A 22,215-nucleotide genomic window follows, 5' to 3' on the forward strand; every position below is an offset into this window, starting at 1 on the left:
GCAAGCAAACATCGTTAGAAAATTAGCGACAGTTACCCCACTTCAGACATATATAAGCATTAAATAATGAATCTACAATATAACCAAAGCAATCATTTTCCCAGGGTTAATTGCTTTGGTCAATCATATGAAGACTTAACATTAAGCCAAAGGAAGAGTGTTGTCAATTGGGCAACACAGAATGTGCAGGACACAGACAATATTGATATTACCTTGTATGGAAAATTTATGTTGGACTTTCCAATGCATAGAATTCGCAAGTCACTAACAGAAGAAATGGTATCAGATTTTCTAGCTTTTGGTGTAGATATGTTAACAATTAACTATTCTACTCATTCAAGTAATCAATTAATTAAAATATTGCCACATTTGTATTCCATGAATTAGCATAGAAATTGTTATACAGGCATCTGCCACTGTTAATGATGGACATTTTCAAACACTTGACACGCTTCATTCTAATTTTGATACTTTTGCAAAAATTGTTCTGAAAACTCTCTGGACTGCAAATGCAGCACAGTTTGATGATATTTCATTCTTGGATAAGTAAGCTATTCTTATTATTTATAAATTACATTATGTAGAACAATGAAAATAAAACAATAGTGCATTGTGATCAGACAGGACAGGACATTGTCTAACTCCTTAGCGGCATAGAGTCTTTTCATTAAGTCTTTTTCAGCTTGGTATGCTGTTTTATTTTATTTGTAACAATAAAGAAACATATTGATTGATAGGTTGGGTCCCACAATGTGTGATATTCCTCTTAACAAAGTTAAATCTTCTATGAGTCGTCAATCTATAATGCATCTTTCTTTTTACACAATGAGTTTTTGTAAAAGTAAAGAAGAAATGCTGGAGGACTCACTACAGGAGGTTTATAATATTTTTTGGAGAATTTCAGATTATACCAGTCAATAAATTATTTTAATACAGTGATGGTGACGTTATGCTACAAGACAGTTATTTATTAAGTGATACTGGGTAGTGATGGTGAAGAGGTTCGGTTTAGTTCTCTACTGTATTTTCATATGTAATGATATAATGAAATGAAAACCAGTGCCTATCCATTTTGCAAGTTTGATAGTAAAGCGAGCACTGATGAATTATGTAGTGCTTTGGAGACCAAGCACACAGACTCAGGCGATGTCAGCTATTAGAACAGGAATTTAGAAAAGTAGATTTCCAAGTAAATACTGACCCGTTTGGACTACTAAATACTCAGATGGCACGAATCAGTCTTGAAACATTTAAGGTGATTTGCGTTTATTTCTTATATCTTTTGAAATTTGTTTATAGTTTTGTAATACACAACACGTTTTTTGTTTGATTTTAATTTAGATGCAACGTGAACTAGCTTCCATTTTATTGAACGATAAAGACCTTACACAACTCAATGCTGATGAAATTCAAGAGGCTGCTGGCGCTCTTGGTGGCTTAACACCTCAGGACATGGAAAAACTTCCCGACTTATCAATATTAGAAGCAATTAGTTCTATAAAAGATAATAAACATTTTAGTTCAAAACAGGTTTGCAGTTAGTACTGGTTCGCATTGACTATATTTGAGTTTGACTATATTGATTGTGAGTGAATTGTTACCAGTAGCGCACGACCATAATGTACTATTGCAATTTGCCTTTAGAAACAGATAATGTTTAAAAAAGCAAGATCAGCTGGTTTATCTTTCGAGAGTGAATCAATCTTGGATGATCTTGGTGAATTGGTCAGTGAGCTTCCCGCATCGGAGTTTTTAAAAGTAACATCATCAGCATTAAGGAATAGTCTTCAGGATCTAAAAAAAAAAGCAGGAGGATTTTCGCGCTCTCAGAGGAAGGCTATTGTTGCCAAAGTTAGTGATATACACGATCCCTGTTTAAAAGTTTTATCCTTCTGGTAGTTTTCCAGCTATTATAACTTGCAATTCGCGAAATGTAGGGATAGTAATGAAAATTTGTTTCCTTCATCACTGTTTTGTTATGTAGTTGCAAGAGGCTAGTGTTGATGATCTGTTGAGTGACGACCTAGGAGCCTTTGCAGCAGATATACCTCTGAAAAAGTTAGCTACCATGGAGAAATTCAATATAACTCATATAAAAGACCAAGCATGGCAAAGAGGGCAGGTAAGTTTAAGTAGCTTGGCGACACTTTATTACATATTTAAATTATTTGTTATTGAAGTATTATCGTTTGTTTTTTTTTTAATTCTGTAATCCTGTTAAATTACAGTAACTATGAATCAGACCTCAATGTAATTTTGAACTAGTTTCTATACTATTAAGTCATATGGCTGGCCATTAATTAAGTCGTATTGTGCAGAATGATATGCATTTCTATTTAGGCTGTCAAGCTGGTGGAGCTGTACAGAAACTCATCAGGAGAAGATGAGCTAACATTGGAAACAATAAGGCAATGGTTTATTCTTGCTTAAGTTTATGAAACCAACATTTATGATTTTCTGATAAAATAACATTCTGGGCTTAATATTTCGCAAATTTTTAACAGCCAGTTAGGCTCAACCACTATTGGCCTGAAATGCAGTGTTCTCATGGACATTCAATTTTATGACATGCTTGAAACATCTGTGACCATTGATTCATCTGTTGACATGTCACCAGATATGGTAAACAGAATCAAATTATTGAATTTCTCTGAATTGAGTGCATTATATATACAGTGGTTTGCATACAGGAAAGCTTCAGTTTTTGTAACATTTTCTGCCTTCTGTATGAAGTAAAATACTGAATGTAGTCTGTCTTGCATTAAATATTCGCTTCAGCTATTATTTCTTTTTTGCAGCAATAAGACATTTTGGTATAAGCATAAGACAATAACCTATGGCCAAAATTGCATTTGTCTCTTAAATTAAAACAACTGCATATAAGTAAGTCCTTCTCAGCATGACTTTAAAAATGGACTGCATGAATAAAATTTCGTGAAATTTCCTAAAATGCCAGCAAGCAAGTTTATGTAAATTGCACGAAGTTTAGTTTTTTCGATGATGTTTTTTTGATGAAGATAAATCTTTCTAGTCTCTTCTGATCACTTTTAAACCTATTTCATCTTTTTCCGTTAAGGCCGTGGAGCTTAAATTATATGGTAATTCAGTGAATTTCCTATTTCGGAACCAATAATCTTCTCAAATGGGCCCTAACCTCTCAAAACATCAAAAAAGGGAAAATGATTTCACGTTTGGCATGAGCATTTACGGCTTTCTACATCACCACTCCAAACATTTTCAATTTCAAAAATACTGTAGTAAGAAAAAGGATTTTACTACCCTACATGATTTAATGCAAGACTACGAACAGTTTTTATCTTGTTTTTGTATAAAAATGCTGATAACTTCTATTGAACCAATTCTGCTTACAGGATGAATGTACACAAAACAAACTTCATTTTTCTTTGCAAGTTGATAAGGGTGAAAATTACATGACAAATGACACTGACCCTGACCTTGAAATATTATTTGCTACTATTCCTCCTGATGTTGCTCTATTCTATCCGTAAGTAAAAGTTCTTTCACTCAAAGCTGAATGACCGCAATAATTTGCTTTGAGTTATTCGAAAGTAGTAAAGTTGCTATTTCTATTGGAAGTTTTGCAGGGTTACTTAACTTACTTTGGTTCATGCAAAATCTTAGTTAAACAGAGTTAACACTAGAACGACCGCGCTTTCAGCGCTTTCAAACTACCTGGATTGACAAAGTCCATCAATTGACGCATAGTACAGATAAAATAAAAATCGTTGATTTATTTAGTAAGAAAAACATCCTTGCAGTACAGCCTTCTCCGTCTTTTCTCCTTCTACCACTGCTCGCAAGCATCCACTGCTCGCAAGCATGTGCTACTTTTGAATAAACTCGCTTACTGAAACTGAATTTCTACAGGGAATTAGGACGCCGGACAGAAATGATCCCAATTTTAGTGTGACCTCAACATGCTCAATTATACCTCAGACAATGCTGATTGTCATTTCTTGATTATTATCGATGTTCTTGATTATCACGTTATAATTATTCAGCAGACTGGAATCAAATCTTCCGTAGACTTATGTGAAATTTGAAGCTATGTGCGTCTGACACAGTTGGTCGTTCTAGGTAGATATATGCTTAAATTCACTGTTATAATCATAAAACCGCCAAAGGTCAGACAAACTGAGTGTTGTAAGAAACAAATAAGTGTCTAGAAGTTTCAGCAGAAAAAGATGATGTCCGGTAGAAATACAAGAAATGAAATACTTGAAATGCGTCGATTGACGTGCTTGGTCGTTCCAGTGTTAAGTTAGCAAGCTTTCAATACTTTTACGAGTATTAAGTAAAACTTTAGCTTCTTCAATTCATTGTAAAATAACATACATGTCACATTGTTTAGGCATGAACTGGTTAACGCAACTCCTAACGCATCTTGTCGAGTTTTTATATCTCAAATTGGACAGGCTCAATTAAACCTGTTACCACGTGGTCCAGGGGATACTAAAAGAGAAAAACTTGCTTTAGCTGCTATAAATTGCCTCGTAAGTGAGATTTTGTAAGTAATTAAGATGCAAAACAAGCAAATTTGATGGTATAATGCCGTAATGAGAAACAATACATGCAGGTAAGGTAGTATCTGGACTTAAATGGTGAAGATTTTTTACCGGTGTTAAGTTGTGCTAACATTTACTGTTAAACAATGTGGTTAACTGATCATACTACGTAACATAGAACATGTGAATATGTACTTAACTACTTATATGTAGAAACGAGATCCTGAGCGCCAGTTCAACAGACTTGAAGAATCTGATGTGCTCACAATCGGCAAACTTATTTGTGATGTCCCATCGTCAACATATCAGAACATGACTTTAGATGCATTCAACATAGCATTGGAGCTTATGCATGAATGTTTGCACAGGTATATTAAAAATGTGATGCTATTTAAAACAAATGACCAACAAACTTTAATTTCATTTGTGATTTTTTTCGCCTTGAAACTATTTAACGCAAAATTTGTAACTGTATATATTTTCAGATTTACCTCAGCACACATAGATGAATTGAGAACATTGGTACATACCCATATAGGAAATGATTCAACGGCATGGGATAGTACAATTTTGTCTTCGCTCGGACCATTACTAGCTATGATGTCATCCACTGATATTTTGGATTTAAATCAGGTATTCAGTACTGTAATTGAAAATGTTAGTTTCTGTTCTTGGAAATTATAAAAAATATAAACAAATTTATGTTTCACCATTTTATTAACCTTGGCGTATTAATTTTTTTTCGATGATTTTTAAGATTAAGGTACAGTACTGGAAACCGGCCTACTTCAAATGTTTAACATTTCACCATAATATGAGGTTTTGTGTCGCCGTCAACTAATGTAATAATAGCAGGTCTAAAAAGTGCAGTGACCAATTTGCATGCCAAACTGTGATACAGTCGTAGTGGTTAGATTCTTTGTTAATCTGACTCTGAAATTGTGTGTATTCATTGAACTGCTTATAGATTAGTTTGAGCAACACAGTACGTTAACTAAGCTGACAGTATTGTTGTATTAATTATTGATTCATATTAAAAGAATACTACTTTTTGAAGAAATTCAAAGTGATGCTTTTTATATCACTGCAAAACTATAAAGACTCCAATCGATAGAAAAAACTTATTGAGCATTGTGGTCACAAGCTTACATATTCTTGAAGTAATTGAAATGGGAAGTGTACTACAACGAGGCCAAAATATCGCACAGTGTCTGATAGTAAATAAACGAAATGCATTGCTAATAATTTAACAATATTATCAGGTTTGTAAAAGAACTCCATAGCAATAAGAGCTAACGATCACATATACCACAGTTTGCAATTGATATAAATCAGTGGTCTTCAACCCTTTTGGTGTCATGGAGCCCCTGGTGTACTTTTCCAGATGTCATGGAACCCTTCATTAATAAAAGTTTAAAAAACAAAGCCTTCAAATAGCATAAGGCTAGTCACTTTACCTTTTTTTCCACTTACCAACAAAGTTTTGAACCCAGAAGCAATATTTTATATTTACTAGGTATTTTGTTGTCATATTTGAATTGTTACATTTCAATAGCAGCTTGCTTCGTGACGATGCTGGTTTGTCGATTTACGCTTGATGGACAGGAGTTTGGGCTTATAAATATTTGATTTCTTGAATGTTCACTGCTGTTAACGCAAAAATGACTTCACAATTTGAAAAAGAAGTATTTTGTCGTGTTAGAAACGTTTTGTTCATTACAATCGACCAGTAATATTTAGTAATCAAAAATTTTCCAAGAAGTTTCTTGTTATTGCACGTTTGCATGTGAATTATCCAGACTTCTATTTATGAAAGGTTGCTTGTCCTATACCAACCAGTATTATTTTTGCCGTCATTGTATTAAAACATGCAATTTATTTCAAGCATTATACTTACATATTGTACTACTCTGTACCACTTAATTAAGTCATTTACCCGATGAATGCTATTTTATATGCCAGAAACAACCATCGCTGTATCTTTTGATACTTCTTGTAGATACTAGGGGAGCTTGGGATGTTAGAGTTTGTGTTTGTTGGTAATGCAAATCCACTCTACAAAGATTTCTTAGCTTATTTGCATCAAATGACTTGGGGAAATTATGTTGGATGGTTAAGACATTTCTTAGCATCTAAATTTGAGCTTGAATGTGGAAATTAGCGGAGTTAAATGGGGGGTTAATGATTATATTGTTGTAACAGTTATTATTCTGGTAATTAAATTTGTTCACAAATTGTAAGAAATCCTTTACCCTAAAATTTGAGAAGGAATCTCTGCATAGCAGTCTTTGAAGCTCACAAAACCCCTGTATTTTTTGTGTTGAAGGGTGGTGGTATAAATAATATTGGAACATAGAAAATACTGGAACCTAAGAGTTTCTCTTGCCAATATAGCTTTCCTTTTTATAGCTACTACAGATAAACAAAACTGATAGCAGTCATTAATATGGTATTGTAAATCTACATGGAAATGCATTTTCAAAGTTGCAGCTTTGTTTTGCAGGAGCATTTTTCTGAAGCTTTTGATGATATTATTCCACCTACTATTGATGAAGATTTTGAAGTATACAGTTCAATAAACTATGATGCTTTTTATGAAAAAGCACAGGGGGTTGTGTTTAATCAATCATTATCACGGCGCAAGAGGGCAGGTATTAGTTGAAATGGATGTTTTTGAAACTGTGTAGAATGGAATAACTACTATGCCTGATCGCTTTGTACCACGATATTTAAGTTACCGAAATTAAAAATAAATTCTCGTGGCCCCTTAGTAATGAGTCAAACTTTGTTTTCAGTTCATTTTACCATCATTGCTCATTATACTCGCATTTAAAATGTGATATGACAGTCCCTAATATGTCGTAAATATTGCTAGACACCTGTGTTACGATTTCATTTTGCCATGGTTTTATTTGATGTTATTTTCATGCAACAATTCGCTTCAAAGTAAAGTTTTATCGTAACTCAGTATATCACTTTATATGTGTATGATGTTTTTAAAACTTTTCAAATTACTTTATTTTGATCTGCAAATCCATTTTAACAGAATCGTTTGCCAAGATTGAGGCATTGTATCATGAACACTGCAACATGTTACAACACAACATGAAAAAATTTTTTTGACATGAACATGTTTGCATCTAGTAAAGAAATAAAAATATGCAAGCTAATTTTAAGAATTTAAATTTATAATAACTTTAACATGTTTGAGTGTCTTTTTCATAGTGTCTGCTCCGGATTTTGATGATATTCTCACTCTTGGGCCTGGAAATTCTCGTTGGTCTGTTGAGCAACTGAATGCTATTGCAGACGATGACCTGATAAATGCACTTGATGTTCTTGGTGCAGTAGACAATTGGTCATCGGAACAAATGAATGTGCTCAGAAGCAGAATATCAGAAGTAAGTAGTACGGCGATGGTTAGTTACTTTGCTTAATTACTACAAGCATAATTTTTAGTCAATAAAGTTAATTGTTTCTTTCACAGGTTGTTTCTAAACCCTTAGGAGAGTGGAGCACAGAAACTGTAGCTGATGCAAAGCATATTTTAACTGAATTAACCACAAATGAAATTTCTAGCCTTGATCTAACCAGCATGGACACACTTAGTTCATTGGCAGATTTGAACTGGTCAAATCAGCAGGTATGTTGTAAATTATTGCTTTCTCGTTGACAAAGGTGGTTGGATGCACCTCTGCTTTGCAACTTTCATCACCTCTCTCCTCCAACTCGATCGATTTAAAACATGTTCAACGCTTTCCTCAAAACCAACTTTGTTGATTTCTTTGTCCGCTCGTTTCTCCCGCAATATCTTCGGTTATGCTCATTTTCTGTGACCATTTATTTATATAACTCCAGTGTCCACTGTAGGATATGGTTCTTATCCCTCCTCAACACATGTCCTAACCATTTCACAATACTTGCTTCTGATAAACTACCTACTGTTTCTTTCAACTCAAGCATATCCATTAGACAGGTTATTTTTCTTCTCTCCATTAACTCACATCACACACTGCTCTAACTGCAGTCATTTTAGTTTTTCTCAAAACAGTACGTCTCACTACCAGATAACGTAACTAACCTCATGTATCTCGCAAATTCTCTTTTTTACAACTTTAAAGAATGCCTTCCTCCACATAACAATTATCCGCATTCTCTAAATTTTATACATCCAAATCACTTAACACAACCAAGTCATCCGCTTATAGAATTTCCTCCTTAAAGTTTCTGTGACCAAATTTACCATGAGTGCAAATAATAATGGTGACAAGATCAATCTTTGGGGTACCTCAACATGAGAATTTCTCCGATAGCTGCAATCCACCTCTGACTCTTGTCTTCGCTCCTTGGTATTGGCTCATAACTGCTTTTACCAATCCCTCCGGTAAACCTTTCTTCCTCAACTCTCACTACATCAACTTTCTTGGAACTCTGTTGAACGCCTTTCCAAATTTACAAAACACATGTAAAATTTCTTCTCTTTATCTTCATATTTTTCTTGCATCCTTCTCACATTAAAAACTGCATCAGTCATAAATTTTCCTGGCATTAAGCGCAAGTGCATTTTCAACTCTGTATTTACTATTTATTAATGCTTGTATTCTTCTCTCCAAAACCTCTCTGACAACCTTCATTTCATGCTCCAGCAATTTCACCCCTCTATGCAACCCACAACCAGAGCTGGGTAACCACTGGGCAATGCTTTGTTTTGGTCACACCTCTCACAAATGATTAATAAACGAGGATTTTACAAACCTTCTGACGTGCAACAATTAAATATTCTTCGCTTTCAAATAGTGTTGCATTTAATTCACAATAACTATAACTACGTAACGGAGCTGCTGTTATGAACGTTTGGTACAAATTAAAAATTATTTCATTGTGAAACCTATTTTTTTGGTATATTTTATGCGCATAAAACATCAATCACTAGGTTTTTATCTTTATGCATTCACTGCATAAACGAAATTGAAATGTGTGCGACATCTGCACTCAGCACTTGGCTTTATCGAAAAAAATAGATCACACACAACGACGACAAAGTTATGATAAGCAATTAAGTGTGAGAAAAAATTTGCCCAAAAATAAATCCGATTAACAACGGTTAGTGCTTCATCCACTAACCGGCCCGTTGGAAAGATTTTACTAACTAGACCTATAAGAAGGCAAATATACAATAAACCTATTGTGTAAACTAACAAAATTGGCACAGAGTGGCCATTAACAAGGAAGTACCTGCACTAAGTGCTGTTTGAGCATTTATTCGATTTCCAGTCAGTACCATTTCCATAGCGAGGGATTTCCCAACATATCGAGGCAGTCGCTGTGTGCCCCCAGCACCTTGAAAATGTGTGAAGGTGATAATGCAGCTAATGTCCAGTATTTTCTTAGACTGAATAGTGGATACATAATGGTGCTAAACTGCTAATGATGCTTTAGCCGATATAAAAAGTGCAAGAGAGCAACAAAAGATGACATGGCGGAGAGCAAAATTAATAACCAATATGAAACTGTAAATACCAAGACTAGAAAAAATTAACTTAATTAAAAACTACTGAAAATTAAAAATTAACTACATCTTAAATTTTCAGTAGTTAAATTAAACTCAAAGCTATAAATAGGTGATAGAAATACAAGAAATATTACCAAGAATGGTTCCTAGCAGAATTTCAGCACTCAGCACTTGGCCCACATTGCAGTTTTCTGAAAACCGACAATAGCAAAAAACAGTGCTTGGGATGTGACATAATAACCGTTCTTTGATAACTATTGCAACGGCCAGAAATATGGTATTGAAAGCTTGTCGGTGACTTTGCTAAACTATTGAAGTGATATCACACTGTCGCTTTATCGAAAAAATAGATCACACACAACGTCGACAAAGTTATGATAAGCAATTAAGTGTGAGAAAAAATTTGCCCAACAATAAATCCGATTAACAACGATTATAATAAATAACCTTTATTTACATTTCTGCTTAAACAAAAAGATAATTTTCTTCTGGGAAAGTTCTATTGACTGCCATCGAAGAGAAACGCAAATTTTGCACAACTGAAACTCAGTATTAAGCAATTACTTGTGATATGAACCTCTGACTCTGCTTTACCAGTAAACAACAATTATATCAGAGTATTACCATAAAACAACACGCAAAGTAGCGTGAAAAATTACGAAATTAAATTTTCGGTTACTTGCAACACTACTTTCAAAGCATGTATTGATCAGCTTATAAAAATAATGGCAACATGAAGTAAATTACGACACTATGATGACAACAAGGCTCATTATTGCTAGATTAAAAAGGCGTTTATTATCTAACCTCCATTATGTGGTTCTGATGTGCTTAGTGTTGCATCGCATGTTGTTTGTTTTTTGCCATTAACTTTGCAGAGCAAAATTTGTGTTTGAAATGTATCTCAAAGCAGCCATTTTTTATTCAAAGCATCACTGTCGAGATCACTCCTAAGCAAAAGGAGCGTGCTCATGTGTCCACCTCTGCCCACAATTCATCACATCACTTTTTCCTTTGAGCATTAATATTACCACACTACACTTCCATTTGTCTGGCATTTTTTTGCAGAAAACTGTGGCTTTTGAAACGTACATGAGCAAAAATGCAAAGCCTGTTGCGTCACTAACTGCTGAAGAAATAGCTGGAATGAGCACAATATTCTGTGGTATGAGTGCAAGCAAAATGATGAGCATATCAGTCACAGTAATTGGGTGTGTAATCAGTCACAGTCTTATTATAATAAAATGTTAAATGTTTTAGTATTATTATCGTGTTTCAAATTAATTAATTCTAATGCGTTAAATGTAAATCTTCTTTTCTTTCTACTTTGCTCAGAAATGCATTGAAAGATATTGGCCTCCTTAATTGCTTTGATCAAGATCAGTTTGACGCTTTATATGCCCTAGTGGCCATGTCCAATGACAATCAGCCTCCAGATGCAGCACTTATGCGTGAGATGGGTTCAATTGCCGGTGAGTTTGATTGTTCTCAATTTAACACTCAAAACTCAACTCTCCTCGAATCAAAACAATTTAACTGATCCCAGTGTGTCAGCCCAGCTTATATCCATCCCACATACCTGGGTACAACCAATTCACTACAAAAATAGGCTATAATACCTTACAGATTTGAAGAACACATACTATAGGAAGAGTAATGTCTTGCCCAGATGGGTTTAGTTTCCCTGCAAACCTTCTTTAAATTCCGGTACCAAAAATTTTAACCTGGGTAATGGGTATTGGGAAGTTAACTTTGGATAATTCAATTGATTTACTGGGTCATTTCAGCTTTGAGATAAATGGATTGATCAATTGTGCTTTGCATACAAGAGGCTACTAAAGAATGTGAATCTTTTTTCACTTGTTACTTACCACTAACTACTGTTGTTTAGCTGGAATGACAACTGCGAATCTAGCTGCAATACCAGTGAAATCCATGGCTTTTCTTAGTGATCGCGCAATTGGTGTCATGTCACCTTTAAGATTTAAGGTATAAACATTTAATGTGTTACCTCAATTTAAATGGTTTTAAGCATTAGCATAAACATCAAACATGGTTAGGAGGGCCTAGTTCCTCTCCAGCTCTCTGCTGCTGGTATCACCAACGTCGCCAAAATATTGCGAACCCCTCGTATATATGATGTCTTGTCAACTGAACAACAGAATGCAGTGCAAGTGGCGGCTTATGGCAAAGATGCGAGTAAGAACAATTTACGTTTAAATACTAATCTCCTTCCACATAGAATTTATAAGTTCCTCAATAAACATACCTGCTTTTTCAGGATTGGCAAATAGCACCTCAGATGACGTTGCAGGTACTAATGATACATCATTATGTTATGGTATGTTTGAAAAATATTTATTAATTGTATATGGTATTATACTTATTATAGGTAACGAAGATAACAGCATCGTAAATGGTCCTTCCGGAAATACCACTGAGACTAATGATAACGGAGGAAATTCAAGCAGCACCACGTCAATAAACATTATCTTGTTTTGCTTAATAGCAGCTACTGTTTTAATCAAATGGAACTGACTGTAGTGGGCTAACTCATGTAACAAAATGTTTAATGGCATCATTTTTGAAGTTTTATTGACAAATAAAAGTGCATATATATAAGATAAAGTGACATAGGAATCACGATGGAAGAAACAATTCAGCAGCAAAATTTGCTATACTAATATGAATATTTACTTCTTTTAACACATGTTCTCTTTCTATTATGCTAAACAGTTCTCAGATATTTTTTTGCATGGCCAGTACAGAACTACATCAGAAATCTGACTTTTTAACTAAATTTCAAAAAATGCCACCGTTTTTTATAAAGCACTTTGAATGTGATTTGTTCAAATGTACACCAATTAATTGAACTTAAGCACTACTAGAAATTTATTGCAACACAGTATCAGTAATCAATTATTTTTAAAATCAGCTTTCCTTTTCTCAACAAAAGCAGTCATTCCTTCTTTGCGGTCCGCCTGCAAAATGAAATGTAACATGGCATTAATGCAAATATTTTTAAGTATACATTCATTCAAGTTTGGTAAGATGTCCTGCAGCTATGTAAACTTACAGTTGCAAAAGTAGCATGAAAAATCTTTTTCTCAAATTCGTTTCCTTCTGCCAATGTGGTTTCGTATGCTAAACAGCAAACAAGGATTAAATTTACGCTTACAGGATATATCCAACATCAACCAGTGTCTTCTATAGATTTTTGACATATGTTTCCTTATGGTTTAACGTTTACCAATGTGGAACTAAAAGTAACTACTAATGTAACACAAAATTTGGGATCTTCCATATCTGCAGCTGATTTCACAGTTCATAAACATGATATCAATTAAGCTTTCAGACTAAATTTTTATTGCGCTGCCGGAGAATTACCACAGAATATGTCATCAATGCTTTTGTAGCAAATAAGCGTGACTCAGTTGGTAAAAATCGAGCTGCAAAGCGTAGCATGTGCCAAAGATAACAAACATATAACCATAATTAAAGCTTGCAACAATTACCATACAGTAGTAATAATAAATTAACATTGGAAACATTTTGACACAAATAAAGTGATAACTCTGCTACAGGTTGTTTAAAATGGACGTTTAGATTGATACAACTGGCTTATTCCGCTCAAGCACAAAATGAAGGTTTTCCCAGAAAAGTTCTGTTGCAAGAAACACTGACATTCAAACTAATAATTTAACTGCCCACAACACTAGTGTTAATGTGTAAAAACTGTACTCTACAAATATTTATTGCTCGATCTTATGCGTCTCACATGAGCTTAGTTTAGTAATTTCATTTTTAAATATGTTATTTTCATTCTCAAGCTAAGGGCCAATATGTGTTATTCCATAGTTTGTTTGAATTTGTTATTGTAATTGTGATACACATGCTAGGCGAATTCGACACCACTGTCTAGTTGAATCATATTTCTTGCGAATACTATGCTGGCTAAGAAGGTTTGCGATATTGGAATTATGTTTGTAAGCGATGGAAATCCAGTGTGATGCTATCATTTTTTGCTAGCCTCTATATTGGACTTGAAATCTGGCAATTTTATGCATTATAGCAGAGTTCAACTGGGTGTGCTTCAGGGATATTTATTAATATAAGAAAGCTCACGAGACCTCTACTGAAAAGTGCTGGTCTAAACAGTTTCAGTATATAACCTCGATCCAGTTTTTGTAAAAAAACGGTTTATTTCAGTAAATTACATTTTTTGTTCATTAGTAGGTTACATATTAGCCAGTTTTACAAGCAACTTTTTTGCAATGCAACTTGAATTACAATACCTTTGTTTACAGATTCTTTTGCCAAAGCAACTATTAGCTGTGAATTCTGAGATATCGTTTCAGCAGTTTTTATTGCTTCATCCACTAGCCGGCCCGTTGGAAAGATTTTACTAACTAGACCTATAAGAAGGCAAATATACAATAAACCTATTGTGTAAACTAACAAAATTGGCACAGAGTGGCCATTAACAAGGAAGTACCTGCACTGAGTGCTGTTTGAGCATTTATTCGATTTCCAGTCAGTACCATTTCCATAGCGAGGGATTTCCCAACATATCGAGGCAGTCGCTGTGTGCCCCCAGCACCTTAAAAATATGTGAAGGTGATAATGCAGCTAATGTCCCGTATTTTCTTAGACTGAACAGTGGATACATAATGGGTCAATTCCAGCGTGACTGATGGGACAAAAGATAGAATTTTTAAAATTATAAATGCATTATTATTAGTTTTATATAAGGTTGGAAAAAAGGAAATGTGTTTTCAGTTAATGGTAGTTGCATGTTATGAAATGGCATCATAAATTTTTGTAAAATAATATAGTGAAAGTTTTGAAAACCACATTTTGTTGGTGTGACAGAAATTAACATGCGTTTTTGGGACAGTGTAACTGATGACAAATTTCTATCTCATTATTTGATAAATCAAGGTGTTTCCTTGTAGATTTCATTGTTGACCAGAACTGTGCTTTAAACTAATTTCGAACTTTGGCTGCAATTACTAAGTACAAGATTATAGTGTATTGTGTACGTGACAGACGGGACATTTTGTATGTGACCGACGGGACAACATCTGAAGTAATAAAAGGACACTCACAGTTTTTGGATCAAGTATTAAATAAAATCATCTATTCAATTTAACAACTGAAACTAAATAAAATTTAATTAGTTTTTCAATCTGAATAACAAATTCTTTGCATGACATGCAGTAAAATATTGAAAATACTAATTGACAATTCAAACAACTAACAAAATAGCAAGCTGTAAAAACATGACAATAAACTTCTATAGCACTGTATAAAAATAACATTGTCGTCCATAAAATCATTTTAACTTGCAAATTAACTTACAAATAAATTATATATGCCCTGCAACTTTTGAAGAAATGCATCTGAACTAGTAAACATAAATAAAACCCAAACAACAACCGTAAACAACTCAAAGCCAGAAAACTTTAAAACCAAAATAACAATATATTTTAGCACCTGATTTTTATATGTTCTAAACTATTCTATACATTCCTCGGCTATTTATAAGAATTGTTACATCTTTCATCTGACTAAGAATGTTATCTTTGGTGTACCAAACAGTGTCATGATCCGGTTCTAGTTTATAACTAAAAGATGAACTGTCTGATTTTTTTAGGCATTGTATTTTATATTCACCAGCTATTTTATTTATTACAAGCCCATAAAAGTCTTCTGCTAAGTATTTTACTTTAACCCAAGATCCAATAGCAAAATCTTTATCATTTCCTCCTTTTGGCTGAACTAACACTTCATTTGACCCAATAAATGAAAAACAGTCCATTTGTTCATTATTCACAAGCGAATGCACAGCATACCTAATTTCTTATGGCTTAATTGATTCAAAAAAGTGTGCATCCCTGGTATTGGGGATTCTTTCAATTTCAATATCATTTGAGTGCCACATTTTGTTCAGTTTTGGGATTTGGTGCAAATTAACAAATGGTTTTGTCCAAACACAGAAAAGTAAATTTGGTAAATTTAATCATGTTTGTTCAGACCAAAAATTGTCCCGTCGGTCACGTGACTGACGGGACAGTTTTAATTCACCTACAAATTTAAAGTTAAGATATATATGCCAAAAGCTTTTAGTTGTGAGAATGTCCTGCTTAATGTAGAAGATAGCTATGTGGAAAGAAAAACAATAATATCAGTAATGCATTTTTTATCAAACTATATGTGCTATTTTTGTGACTGACGGGACAAATGCTTTTGTCTTTTTTTAACCTTAAATTTGTATGCAGGGAAAGGTGAGTAGAACTTGGCGGATGTTTTTTTGCAAACACTTACTTTCATAATATGTGCAAAAAGAGTAATAATTGTCCTATGTACTAAGCACTAGAAAACAAATTATGTTATAAGAAGAGGTGAAATTTACATTTTTATATGAAGACTTCATACCAGATACACAAATGCTTTTATATATAAAATACAAAAAGTATAATAATAAAGAGTGTCTTTTTCAGAAAGGCATAGGCGTATACTCTAACATAAACATAAATTTATTTGTATATTTTGTTGATTTAATTTTTGCTACTTTGCAACATTATCATGGAATTAACCAATGGTAATGAAAAGTGCAACAGAGCAATAAAAGATGACATGGCGGAGAGCAAAATTAATAGCAAATATGAAACAGTAAATATCAAGAACAGAAAAATTAACTTAATTAAAAACTACTGAAAATTAAAAATTACCTACATCTTAAATTTTTAGTAGTTAAATTAAACTCAAAGCTATAAATAGGTGGTAGATATACAAGAAACTCAAGAAATATTACCAGGAATGGTTCCTAACAGAATTTCAGGCTGTCCAAAATGAGCATTTTCACCAGCATAAATAATATCACACATCATAGCAAGTTCACAACCACCACCAAGCTGGATAAGAAAAGATGTTTAACTACACACAAAGGTATTCTTATGTATACGCTAGAAAACTCAAAACAATTTACACACAGCAAACCCATTGACTGCTGCAATGATTGGTTTTCGATTTTTAGACACCCTTCCCCAATGTCCAAGGAAATTTCCACTGGCACAGTCAACAAATGTTTTGTTTTGCATTTCTTTAATATCAGCTCCAGCTGGGCAAGTAGACAATGTTTTAATTTACTGCCTATTATACCCTTTTATTAGTATGGTACCAGACATTTAACATATAATTCAGTAATCTTAAACATACAATAGCTACATGAATACATTTTATAATGTGTGTACTATATATGCTTATTATTGTAAGTACATCCATGCATGATGTAGATCAGCGTGGTCCAACTTCTTTTCATCGCGGGCCAAAATCAGAAAATTTTTTATCTTGCGGGCCAATGTTTTTAAATTAGAACTGAAGAACAATGTGACATTGATATAAGAACTGAAAAAAGTTTTTTTTTTTATTAAAACTGAAATTAGAATAGTTCAAAATTTAGCTGATAAAATTTAAATGCTGATCAATGTGACATCTGCGGTCGAGGTTCTTCCTCAACAATAGCGACTATCAAAGCTGACTATCAGTCCGCGGGCCAAAACATCGGTGCTCGCGGGCCAACTTTGGCCCGCGGGCCTGCAGTTGGACCACGCTGATGTAGATGGTATGGTATCATATAACCTTGGGCTGAGGAAAATCATCGCATGACTTTAAATTAAACTCAGCGATGATTCCTCATGCCATGTTGTCAAGATAAGATCATTGTGCAAGTTTCCATTGATACAAAATTTCTTTTATCTTATTGCCTGCCAAAACTTGAAACTGTCTGTCTTGATACGTCAAAAACATTGAACAGAACCAAGTGTTGTTAATCCCTTGCCCAAAAGCATTACATCGATAGCATCCTTAAGGATCAAACACGGGCTGCACTATTGTGCAGCACTGTTACCACTTGCATACCAAGCTGATGATGATTGTAGTATAGGCTGAAATATCTGATTAATAAATATGTGTTCTATTGCCTTGGCTCCAGTGTTCGTTATGCATATAAACATGGTTGCCATCGGTCTGGACTCAAAATAAGGATGACTGGGAAACAAAAGGAAAAATACAGGGGAAGGCAATCAATGTTTCTAAAAAAAACGACACACTAATTGCATCTTCATCTAATCTTTATTTTAGTATCTCTTTGGTACAAAATGGTATACTAAAGGTGTCGAAATGCCCAAAATAAGAACCTTTGCCCTAAAAATAAGATAAAAATAAGGACGGAAGTGAAAATAAGGACATTTCTTGCAATTGCAACGCTGCATATATATATATGCTTCATTTTCACAATAATCGAGATATTTGTGAGAAGTAATAACTATATGCAATAACCATTTACCAAAACAGTTTGTAATAAACAGAGCTGGGCAAATGCTCTGTTAAAAAGAATGTCGTTGAAGCTCACGCTTATGAACGAAAAAAGAGTGTTGCTTGTGCTTTCGCTCTTCTATAAAGAGTGCGCTTGTTTTGTCACTTACACTCTCTTTCTTTTTAGCCCATAAAACATATTTTCACTCCAGCGCATTTGTATGTTGCAAATTTGCATTGTAAAACGTGTGTCTGCAACTGTAATTGGGATGGGCGGAGTCGAGTCTCAGTACTCTTACTCGGTCGAGTATCGGAAAATTTGCGAGACTCGGATTCGTCCAAGTATTAATCCAACACTCGGCGTTACCATTGTAACAATGCTGTGATCAGCTTGTAGAAGCGTAATTAATTAGCAAAACTGCATGAAAAACCTCTTCGGGCACTTCAGCAGAGCTCAATTTATGGCATGTCGCCATTACTCAACAGTCCATGCAGTTTATCACCAAGGTTACGCGTTGCACAAAGCCAAAAGTTTGAGAGTGAATGTCTGATATCGCGGTAATTACTTTTAGAGTAAAAGGCATGCAGTGTGTGAAAGAAAGTTTTATATTCCTTTTTTGTACTAATGCTATATTTAACATAACTAAAACTTTAAGAGTTTTTTTTTCAACACATGTATTAACTTTCAATAAGTATTAATTGCTCGTTATACAAACAATTGTGATTGATATAAGTACAGTAGTACAATACTACTACACTTCATTTAAAATCTTTCTAACTTAAAGCAATTTAATTGATTTATTTATGTAGGATAAGAACAAATGAACAAAGAGCTCATGTTTTAATAACAAGCCTTTTGAAAAAGCTTTTGATTGGTAATGTGAAAAATTAAGGAACTGGAGTGCAGAAATCACAACCATATGAAAAGTGCTTAGTGATAAGGCTATAACACACACAAATTAAACATGATCGGTTTAATAGAGATCGAGTTTAAACGAGATCAATATAAGTTCCAAAAATAGAAAACCAATGCTTTTACATTTGGTTATCAAAAATTCGTTAAATATTAATTTTGTACTTATGCCAAAATAAGCAATTCTTGACTTTTCTCAGTTATTCCTGTTATAACGTCACCTTTGGGTAAAACCATTTCCGAAAAGTTTTAGGGCCTTAGGAAATATAACCTTAAAGCAATTAATATTTTACCTGCGAAAGCTTTTTCATTGCCAGTTATTACAAGACACCCAACACCTTTATCCTCTGAGAGCTTGTCAAGAGCATCATTGACGTCATCAAACAACGCATCACATAGTGCATTGAGAGCTTTTGGTCGGTTAAGCTGAATAAGCCCAACACTGTCATTCTTTCCACGCTTCTCCACTATTATATTTTCATATGTTGGTAATCCTACAATAAAAGAAAAATTGTAATTTGATTGGTACAGATCACAATTATAGATTTGCAAAAAGCAACAGATCTACATTATTAAAAAGCAGTCCAACTTTATGTGTCCCTCATAAAATAGAAACCGAAAAGCTATTCAGCAGCAATTAGAGAATGGATACTAAATCACTGGTTCACCTCAACACTTTGGCAGGTACGCTAAAATAATTGCTTATACTTAAATACTAGAGCAGGGATCGGCAACATTTTGCTAGTCACGGGCCAAATGTCGAGTGTACAACTCTTTGGCGGGCCGGAATTTTCATTAATACTATAATTCACACTCACTTCAGTATATTACGCTACACTGCTGCAATCTCAATCATACCAATCACAAAAAGAGCAAAATAAATGTTTTCACACTTCAACAACACAGCATTAATGTGACACGGCATCTCTCTTTGTATCTATAACGACTAGTCTAGTCTACTCTACAGACAATCTCGTACTTAGTACGAGATTCTAGTCTACCGCCTTCGCACCAGTTTTATGGCGTAACAATAGACTAGTACGACATACTTATGGCGTAACAATACCACAATTTTTTCAAACAGTGCTAACACTGCAGTTTGAAACTCAATAAGAAAGGACGGGTCGTATTCTTGTGATAACTAATTAATATGTCTCGGGCCGGACGATTTCGCATGGCGGACCGGATCCGGCCCGCGGGCGGTAGGTTGCCGACCCTTGTACTAGAGTAATAACGCCGATGCGGTAATCATCAACCTGGTCACCACGTAAGTCAACCAAACAGCAGAAGCTTAAAACCAAATGTAAATGAAGTAATCAAGGTTTTCAATGCAAATTTCGTCATCTTTTTGTTTTCATTATTTACTCGCAATGAAAAAAGATCAGACATGACTAGGGCATATTGTTTTACTATTATATTAACGTTTCTATTGTGCTAATGATGGCTAGGCTAAAAAATGACTAACTGACATAAATAGACAAAAACTGCTTAAATTTCAATAATACTTGTGCACTTCTTCAATATTTTTAATAAGTTCCCTGACATTATCTGGTTTCCAGATTTTGTCAAACATGTTGTATGTAAAGGTATGATGCAATACAGACATAGGCAAGCATTGCTAGTAAATAAATGCTTCTGTGTGCAGTGAAGCAGTGTTTAAGTTGTGGTGTAACAATCGTTTTTCAGATAACGTAGCCGGTTATTGTTACCAATTGCATTCTAATTTTTCTACAAAAGAATTCATGGCGAACCACATTCAATGAAATACGATAACCCTGCCCTGATAATAAACCACTCTTGTAAATTTTCATTTAGTCTTATAATCTGGTCAATTCAATAGAGAAGGCAAGCAATAGAGAGTGAGCTAAGTCGAGAACAACTTAGTTTAGTGTTTTCAAAAAAGTGTGAATATTTTTAGCTCCCTTACCAATGCACTATCAATTCCTGTTTCTTGGGGAACCCATTTTCAATACTCGAACAGAACACCCAACTAAAATTTTTTATAGATATGCTCTTGTCCAAAGCATGTCAATTATATTGATAAATAAATAAATGGGTTTTTTATTTCACTTCTTGTGCTGATTATATCGTATTTATGTATAAAGTAATATTACCTGACAAGGATCGAGAAAAAGCTGCTGATTTTGCTGCTCTGCTTAAAAAAGCTCTACAAGTTGTAAACAGTGCAGACATTTTACATGTAATATTTGTAATCTGAAGAACAGAAATATATAGGCATAGTATTGTACCTGGCAGTAAACACTACTTAAATTTATTGATTTACAGCAGTCCAAGAACCTAAAATTTCCAATGACTTTTTTTAATCCAACCATTTGTATGCATTCTGTGCGTTCATAGTGTTGGTTGTGCAAAATTAAGAGAGACAGGCAAATAACCCTTAAAAAGGAATGCGGCCGTGGTTCCATCCCTATCATTAAGAGTTTCACTCTCAACATCACTCCAAAAAAGGGCTTTAAGTCAAGAAATTTGCCTAAGTAATCGAACCGCCAAATTCGACAAAGCCAAACACACCCCTTTGAAATTATGGATGCCATCTTGTTTTAGATGGCAGGATTTATTTTATTATTATTATTTTATCGCGTAAAGGAATTCATATGCTACTAACCTGAGCAAAATCTTTACACATGATAGCCAGAATGCCTTGTAATTTAGAATTTAGTGGGTTGATGAATTCCATTGCTAAGTATAGGCAATTGAAGAAATATTGCTATCCCAAAAAATGGCGTCAGTAACTTGGAGAGGGTCAATAACGAAAATTAAAACATAGTGACTGTTTCACCATTTGTAGATCACGCAGCCGGTTGTTAAAGATAGACGGTTAAGTTAGGAGAATGGGTAAAAATTTTATTTTAACTATTTAAGGTTTTATTGGAGTTAGATTTAGATTAGAAGGTAGGTTTAGGTTAAGTTCAGGTTACTACACT

General features: G+C 34.1%; 2 protein-coding genes and 1 long non-coding RNA gene across 4 annotated transcripts in view; 1 reads left to right on the plus strand and 2 right to left on the minus strand.

Moving 5' to 3' along the window:
- The window catches only part of LOC143451496 (uncharacterized), a 60,464-nt gene extending 47,888 nt beyond the window's left edge, over positions 1-12,576 (plus strand). For both annotated transcript variants that reach the window (XM_076952103.1, XM_076952105.1), the window contains exons 48-69: positions 105-279; positions 407-546; positions 738-876; positions 1,115-1,255; positions 1,342-1,530; positions 1,645-1,851; positions 1,985-2,122; positions 2,341-2,408; positions 2,505-2,622; positions 3,372-3,505; positions 4,373-4,514; positions 4,740-4,894; positions 5,012-5,159; positions 7,030-7,177; positions 7,752-7,927; positions 8,014-8,169; positions 11,107-11,249; positions 11,374-11,510; positions 11,930-12,027; positions 12,099-12,237; positions 12,320-12,352; positions 12,431-12,576. In XM_076952103.1, the coding sequence (XP_076808218.1) occupies positions 105-279; positions 407-546; positions 738-876; positions 1,115-1,255; positions 1,342-1,530; positions 1,645-1,851; positions 1,985-2,122; positions 2,341-2,408; positions 2,505-2,622; positions 3,372-3,505; positions 4,373-4,514; positions 4,740-4,894; positions 5,012-5,159; positions 7,030-7,177; positions 7,752-7,927; positions 8,014-8,169; positions 11,107-11,249; positions 11,374-11,510; positions 11,930-12,027; positions 12,099-12,237; positions 12,320-12,352; positions 12,431-12,576 (3,070 nt within the window). The remainder of the gene's footprint in view (positions 1-104; positions 280-406; positions 547-737; positions 877-1,114; positions 1,256-1,341; positions 1,531-1,644; positions 1,852-1,984; positions 2,123-2,340; positions 2,409-2,504; positions 2,623-3,371; positions 3,506-4,372; positions 4,515-4,739; positions 4,895-5,011; positions 5,160-7,029; positions 7,178-7,751; positions 7,928-8,013; positions 8,170-11,106; positions 11,250-11,373; positions 11,511-11,929; positions 12,028-12,098; positions 12,238-12,319; positions 12,353-12,430) is intronic.
- LOC143452829 (uncharacterized) lies at positions 9,402-10,193 on the minus strand. Its single transcript, XR_013115109.1, has 2 exons — positions 9,762-10,193; positions 9,402-9,681 (listed from the first exon to the last, which is right to left on the minus strand). It is a non-coding gene; the product is annotated as an uncharacterized LOC143452829 (long non-coding RNA).
- A 30-nt stretch (positions 12,577-12,606) lies between the features above and the next one.
- LOC143451497 (enoyl-CoA hydratase, mitochondrial-like) lies at positions 12,607-21,533 on the minus strand. The gene is made up of 8 exons (XM_076952106.1): positions 21,385-21,533; positions 19,564-19,764; positions 17,034-17,161; positions 16,856-16,955; positions 14,534-14,638; positions 14,334-14,453; positions 13,115-13,182; positions 12,607-13,019 (listed from the first exon to the last, which is right to left on the minus strand). The coding sequence occupies exons 1-8, from the start codon at positions 21,461-21,463 to the stop codon at positions 12,954-12,956; spliced, it is 867 nt and encodes a 288-aa protein (XP_076808221.1). The 5' UTR covers positions 21,464-21,533; the 3' UTR covers positions 12,607-12,953.
- Positions 21,534-22,215: the final 682 nt, after the last annotated feature.

This window comes from Clavelina lepadiformis, chromosome 4, assembly GCF_947623445.1.
Source record: "Clavelina lepadiformis chromosome 4, kaClaLepa1.1, whole genome shotgun sequence".
Classification (NCBI taxonomy): Eukaryota; Metazoa; Chordata; class Ascidiacea; order Aplousobranchia; family Clavelinidae; genus Clavelina; species Clavelina lepadiformis.